This window comes from Falco biarmicus, chromosome 11 (genome assembly GCF_023638135.1).
Source record: "Falco biarmicus isolate bFalBia1 chromosome 11, bFalBia1.pri, whole genome shotgun sequence".
NCBI lineage: Eukaryota > Metazoa > Chordata > Aves > Falconiformes > Falconidae > Falco > Falco biarmicus.
This window is the reverse complement of record NC_079298.1, coordinates 9434233-9441015: the sequence shown is the minus strand read 5'-3', so window position 1 is coordinate 9441015 and position 6783 is coordinate 9434233. Positions and strand designations below refer to the sequence as shown.

At 40.6% G+C, this 6783-nt stretch overlaps 1 protein-coding gene across 3 annotated transcripts in view; it reads right to left on the bottom strand.

Moving 5' to 3' along the window:
- Positions 1-86: 86 nt before the first annotated feature.
- ECHDC2 (enoyl-CoA hydratase domain containing 2) overlaps positions 87-6783 on the bottom strand; it is a 7329-nt gene continuing 632 nt past the window's right edge. Inside the window, exons 2-10 of one of the 3 annotated variants that reach the window (XM_056356695.1) lie at positions 5585-5652; positions 4888-4975; positions 4295-4381; positions 3022-3114; positions 2335-2391; positions 1754-1941; positions 1254-1304; positions 946-993; positions 87-296 (exon numbers count right to left, since the gene is read on the bottom strand). In XM_056356695.1, the coding sequence (XP_056212670.1) occupies positions 219-296; positions 946-993; positions 1254-1304; positions 1754-1941; positions 2335-2391; positions 3022-3114; positions 4295-4381; positions 4888-4975; positions 5585-5652 (758 nt within the window). In that variant the 3' untranslated portion in view covers positions 87-218. Of the gene's footprint in view, positions 297-945; positions 1073-1253; positions 1305-1753; positions 1942-2334; positions 2392-3021; positions 3115-4294; positions 4382-4887; positions 4976-5584; positions 5653-6783 lie in introns of those variants that run through there. The other 2 variants (XM_056356692.1, XM_056356694.1) reach the window with 2 other exon arrangements.

The window sequence follows — 6783 nt, the reverse complement described above, 5'->3', positions numbered from 1 at the left end:
GCTTATGGTGAGCCAAAGCTTCTCCATACTTGACAGCTGTCTGAGAGCTATAGCCACTGCCTTAAGGTGTACATGCTTTAAAAAGATCAGCTGTACAAAGTTATATCTTTATTTGGAAATTCTTACAGCAGACTGATCCAGTGGAGTATTCAGAAATGCAGGCAAAGGCAAGGAGTCGTAAAAATAATCTCAAGAAATCAAAGGGAATTGAGGAAGCATTATTTGCCAATAAACCGAGGTGGTCGTTTCTCCCTGAAAGCAGCCATCCCTTCCTGACGGTCTCTTGTGGGAATATTCTACATCAAAAAAAAAAAAAAGGTATATTTTTCATTGACAAGTCTGATATGTTTTTAAGTACTGATTAATTTGGCAGTAGTAGTCTAAGGCTAAGATTGCTTTTCTTTCAATGATACATGAAGTCCCACGTTCTGCAATTAGGAAAATAAAGAGACTGGGTTGTAGTGCAAATCACAAGCAAAGCATCTAAGACAGAGCCCAGAGAACTATACAGGGAAACAGTTTTCCATGAATGTAATACTTTGCCTCAGTGTATTTTAAGATGGTAGTTACATTATTCTGTTAGCTGAGAAAGACACATGCTCTCAAAACTTGTCATAAAGAATGACCACAGCAAGAATCAATTTTTGAATTTGTTAAAATAAAACCATTCATAATGCTCATCCTTTAATTGTATCATTGAAACTAAGAACACCCAATTACTTTAGAGAGAAGGGTATTTAAGGACAGACTTTGGTCTCAGGCAGAGAGAGGCAGTAGTGCATAACAGCAATTATTATTCTGAACTAGATACCTGGAACTGCACTCAAGTATGTTATCAAAGCTTTAGATTTAGCTGTTAGTGTTCCCTTATAGAGAGGAAAATACACAAGGACACGGAATACCTGGACCTAGCTTTAGAAAGTGTACAGTTGTTCCTTTACCTACCTGGGCATAACACATCTCCTCAATAGCCATCCCTGATGCAATGTCAACCTGGGGATGAGAGGGAATCAATAAACTTCACTTGTAGCGAGTGGCCTTCACTCCTCTATTAGAACTACAGTGTTAGCATCTGTAGAAAAAAATTCCTGCCATATTAGTTTTGTTTTAAAGTCTTTAATACTCCTACAATGGTTTTAAATGCCTGATCTAAACAAGGACTATAGCTCATCTGCTCTAAACATTTTTACTGTAGTAATCTACGAGCTGCCTGTCCGCTTCATTTACCTCAGTATTTAAAAAAAAAAAATTACCTCCATTCCTCTGTTTATTGCCAGTTTTCCCATTTTCACAGCAAATGGAGCCTTTATTAAAAAAATAAGCCACAACAAACATGTAAAAAAATTAAAGCCACATCATAATAAGTGTTGTTATATCATTATCCTAGCTTCAAATGACCTTTTAGTCTATAGAAATTTGCAGGAAGTTAGTAAGTATTTAAAAAAAACACCAAAACCCAATTTGGCATTCTTGAGAGTTAATAGATGCACATGGTGCATGGCTCCAGTGTGTCCTGCAGGTCTGTGTTACCACAACTGGGAGGTAAAGCTGTCCGGTGAGTTAAGCAGCTGGATGTTAACACTTGTTCCTACAGAAAGTGCACTCAAAAGAGTGGACGGAGTTAAGGGTCTTACCCATCAGGAAACCAAGGCTTCAGTATTTAATAGAAAGGAATTTTCAATTGTTTGTTTGCTCTCTCTTAAGGGAAGCAGAAATGCCATCTGTACATTGACCACATGAATAATATACTTACCTGAGGAAGGATTTCTTCAGCCAAAGTTAATGCTCTCCGGTAAGCCGCGTCTCCCTCACTGTTTTGTGGCACTGCGTGGTTTACTAATCCCACTGAGGCGGCTTGCTCTCCGTCAATCTGCCTACCAGTGAAAATGAGTTCCTTCGCAAGACCTATTCCAACACATCTGGGCAGGCGCTGGGTTCCACCTTATGACAACAGCAAAACCACTGTTACCCATTTCTGAGAAATGCCCCCAAACACAACACTATTTTGTCTCCTTGTATAACAAGGAGGTTTGAAAAATACAGATCATATGTTTCTTTAATAACTATGAACATGTAAACATTCTGCAAGGCATCTGAAAGGCTTCAGCATCCCTTCTGCCTATTTTGATAAACAGGAAAAGGGGTAAAGGGACTTCCCTAAATCCATAGCAAGTCTGAGACAGGGCTTAGAACAGAACTCTTGATTCATAGATAATCTTGGGTCACTGTAAGATGCTACTTTAATTTACATTCAAAACACTTCAGGTGCTCTAGTGGCAAAATATTTACTATACAGCTGAGAAAGTAAGAGACTGAAGATTTAATGAGGGTTACCTGCTCCAGGAAGAAGCCCTCTTGTAGCCTCAATAAGGCCCATTTTAGCTGATGAAGCTATTAAAAAAATAAATAGAGGATTTAGTTACTTTTTGATCCATGTAACTACAAATTTTCCATACTGAACTGATGAATAAAACTACAGTCAGTACTGAACAGGAACTCCATTTCTCCAGGTAGCTAGAAAGTCTGAATACTACACTGCTTAACCAATGTCCACCTCAAGTCAGACGAGGGACGTGTAGTATGGCTGCTTACCCCAACATAGCAATCTTATCTAGAAAAATGAACCTTGGGTCCATACTAGAAGGAATGTAATGGGTGGAAAAATGGAGACAGAAGAAGGAAGTCTTCCAGTCCAAACTGATTTAAGTAGGGGAGGTTAGACCTAGCTAGAGTGCTGATCTAGTATTACATGATAATAATTAATTCTACCAATGAACAGTTTTCTGAAGGAATCCTAATCTTGTCTAAAAATAAGCTTTATCTTTTAAGCAGGGAAACTGCTTTCCCAATAATAACTAAACATCACAATTTCTGGACAAATGCCTATGCATTTCCTGAACTCTGCAAGTACCTCTCTTAGCCTACTGGATTCCATTAACAGTCAGCTATCCTGCATCAAAGTTCTCTTTAAAATACAGTCACCGATTACAAGAAGATCCCTGCATTAAGCAACACACAAACCTGCTACTCGAAGGTCACAAGCCAGCGCCAGTTCTAGTCCACCACCCAAAGCATAGCCATCTATTGCGGCAATTGTGGGTACAGGCAGGGCAGCTAAAGAAGACAACAGGTATTACACAGTTTTGTTCCAGAAGTTCTGTTCCACTTACTTCTGGAATGTAAATGCTTAAATTCTAAAGCTTTTAGTAGTTCTCAAATTCAAAATTGCTCAAGAGTTAATTTTGTTCTGCCACAAACTTTCTGACTGTGTCTAAACAGTAGAAACTACCTTTCTGCACTTCTCCTTAGATGCAAAGCAGCATGCAAATGCAAGCTACTGCAACAGAGAAGAGGATTAATTGTCTCCTTGGAAATTTATGATTTAAATATCCAGATGGTGCAGTTTAACAGTTGAAACAAAGACACCATCCCTAACCACTGTTACAATGACTGGCTCTTCTGGTGCTTTTGTTGGCCAAGGCTCTTGAACCTGGTAAACACTGTTGTCACCTCACAGCTGAGGAACCTGAGGTACCTGGAGATCAGTGGCTTGACAAGATACATTTTCAAATACTCTGGGAGCTGGAAGCAGACTTCAGAGGTGACCTAGTTCTGTGCTGTAACTACCCCCTGCCCCCAGCTGCCTCTGTGGTTTGCGGGACAGGGTCATTCTTTCTACACTGTTGTTTGGGTTTTAATTACTGCAATTCCGATTGGTATTTTAGTCAGATTTCACTTTGCTATTCCTCTCCAGTGAGAGCAGAATAATTCATAAATAGGGAAGGAGAAAAAAAAATTGCAGAAATTATTTTTCACAAAAAAAAAAGGGGGGGGAGGAGTTGTAGGTACAAAATCCCTGACTTTCAGCAAATCCATTCACAGATCCAAATCCACCTTCATAGGTCATTGCCGTATCAAGAGTGCTTCTCAGCACGTATTGAAAGTGGGACAACCAACACAGCTCATTTTGTCCAGCACCGTCTCCCAAGGATTACACAGACCTGTATATAGAATGCTTTGTTATAGTAGGTGCTGCTTATACGCATGTGTGTGCGCTGCTCTTTGTCATGGCTAAAGGCAGTACTGAAATGCATCTTGTCCTTGGAGGGGCAGCAGGGCAGTTGGTATTTAATTCTAATCAGATCGCTGTTTCAGGCATAAGCTGGAGCCACTTGGGAAGCTACTCCAAAATGGATAACCTGCTGGGGCCAGCATCCTTCCCTTCCTGCAGCATTTCTAATTGTCTCAGTACAGGCAGTCTAGGACAAGTTTCCCAATGGAGATAATCATTTACCTATTTCATCCATGAGATTTCTCAGCCTTTTAACAAAGTATCCAACTTCCTCATCATCCATCTTTGCACGTTCCTTCAAGTCTGCACCTAAATAGAGGAGGAAAAGGTTCCCTTCTGTCCCTGTCTGGGGGCAGACTATTTCAGAAGTCTTCAAGTACAGTGTTCAGGTTAGGTAAGCTCAGTGGAAGCTGGTGTGGATATCCGGGCTGGAGCAGTGGTTAGGGTGCTCCTCTGTTCCCTTTCAACAAATTTCAGAAAGGAGCACCAATTATTGTAAGGATGATAACCCATAAATCTGGAAATCAAGGACTCCAATACGAGAGACACCTGTGCTTGAAGATGGTTATAAAAAGAAACCAAACAGTAGCACCACGCAGCCTGTGTGGCTCACTCCATCACACACGTCTTCATCACTGAAGCTGAAAGGCAGACAGGTGAAAGAGAACAATGTGTTTGTTATTAGCTACACAAAAGCCAGCCCATTTTCCTTATAGTGTGCATTTCCAGCTGCTTTTCTGCACAATCTGATCAGCACACAACCCTAAGAGCCATCGGGTTTTTAAAGATTAATTTGCAGAGCCTGTGTTACTTACCAGCACAAAATACACCTTTCACCTCGCTCTTGAACACCACCACACGAACCTTCTCATCAAAGCGGAGCTGTTCCAGAGCACTGAACAGCTACGAAGGAGGGAGTACAAACAAGAGAAATAAAACTTTAAGAATATGGCATGTGTAGAATTAAGTTTAGCAAGCTCCTACTCTATGATAAAAGTATCTTTTTTTTTTTTTTTTTCCCCTGCAAGTGTCAGGAATTTCCTGGAAATCACATATGTGGAGCCAGCAGGATCCTTCCATGACAGCCTTAGAACAACACGTTTCCCCGTCTCTTTTTTTCTTCCACTGACAGATGAACCTTTGCGGTACCTTAAACTCCCCTTCCTGTCCAGGCATGAGCCAGACTTTCTCTGCAATATATTAACTTCAAACAGATCATCTGCTAAGGTCTGACAATGAGTGTGTTTTTGTTGTAACTACACAAGTAAGGACTTGCGTCTGAGTTAGGAACTTAAAGTAACTCCAATATCTCTCTCCAGTCCACATCTGAAGTTACTGCAGTATACACACACGTCAGTCTCTTTTTCTTCAGGCTAACCTGCCTTGCCCCAGTCTCCCACTGACCTTCAGCAAGAGATTAAGTTTTTGTTTCAGATTTCCCACAACTATTTTAATTGCATTTAGTTATTGATCATGATTCCAAAGATGTTTATAGGCCAGGCCCATACTCACTTCATTTACAAATACTTTTCCCAATGAATTTCTCGCGTGGGGTCGGTTCATTAGGATTTCAGCAATACCTTAGTAATAGGAGACAATTTCAGTTATACTTCATTTAATTCTCTGACACGGTAATTCAACTGGGAACAATATCTGCATATGCTGCATCTTCTCTTTCCTGAAAATGCATATAAAGTATACTCTAAAACAATCAGTTATTTTAGAAGTGGAGGTGGTAGACCATGTCTATAAAACCCAGTTATGCAGGACAACTGTAAAATTCAGTAGCACTGTGAGGAATATAAACAGACTTTTTAAAATCAACATGACATCCAAGAATATATGTCCCAGAATCACTGCAGGAATGGAAAAAAAACCCCAAACCCAAATGATCCATCTTAGGTTTCTGTTCCAAATGTTATTTATTTCAGTTTTTATTGTACAGTTGCACTGTGTTCAAGTACATTCCTTGAAGAAAACCATCCTCTTGGTATTGCTGTTTGCATGAGAATATTGCAGACTGGTCACTCTCGGTTTGCATTACAGAACAGTTTTGAAATTGCAGCTCCATTTAATTTAAAGCTAATAAGCTTATCAGTGGAAAGGACTTCAATCGAATTTCCTAAGCCCAAGTGGAAAAATAAGAGCACATCATCAACCTACTCCTCCCTTGCACTTGTGTCTTGCAAATGTTTGCCCAATGGTTTCTATATGCTTTGGAGGGAAAAAACCACCTCTCCTGTTTCCTCGGCTGGACTTCTGCTCACTTCCCAGGCCTTAACCCTGAAAGATGCTGTTGCTGCAGGTGCATAGATGTACCTTGCATCTGTCATTCCTGGTCCTTCTGCCCTGCCAGAAGGTGTCTGTCCCTCTGCCTGAACCAAGAGGTGTGTCACACGGGGACGGAGACACAGGTAACAGTGGGCACAAACAAAAACAATGGAAATTCACAATTCTGGTCACTGCAGCCATGTAACTAGCCAAACTACCAAGAACTGCGATACTTACCCTTACCAGAAAGTAATTCCATTGGCAATCTGAACCAAAACTCACCTGGCTTAGTGCCTCTCATGCATGTAGAGGCACAGACATGCCCTGGGGCAACCCGGGGCTGCTTCTACTCAGGCCTCTTGCATATAACTTAAAAACCCCTTGCATTCAGCTATTTATTTGGCAGCTGGGTTCTAGAAAAATGTATCAGGGCATAATTT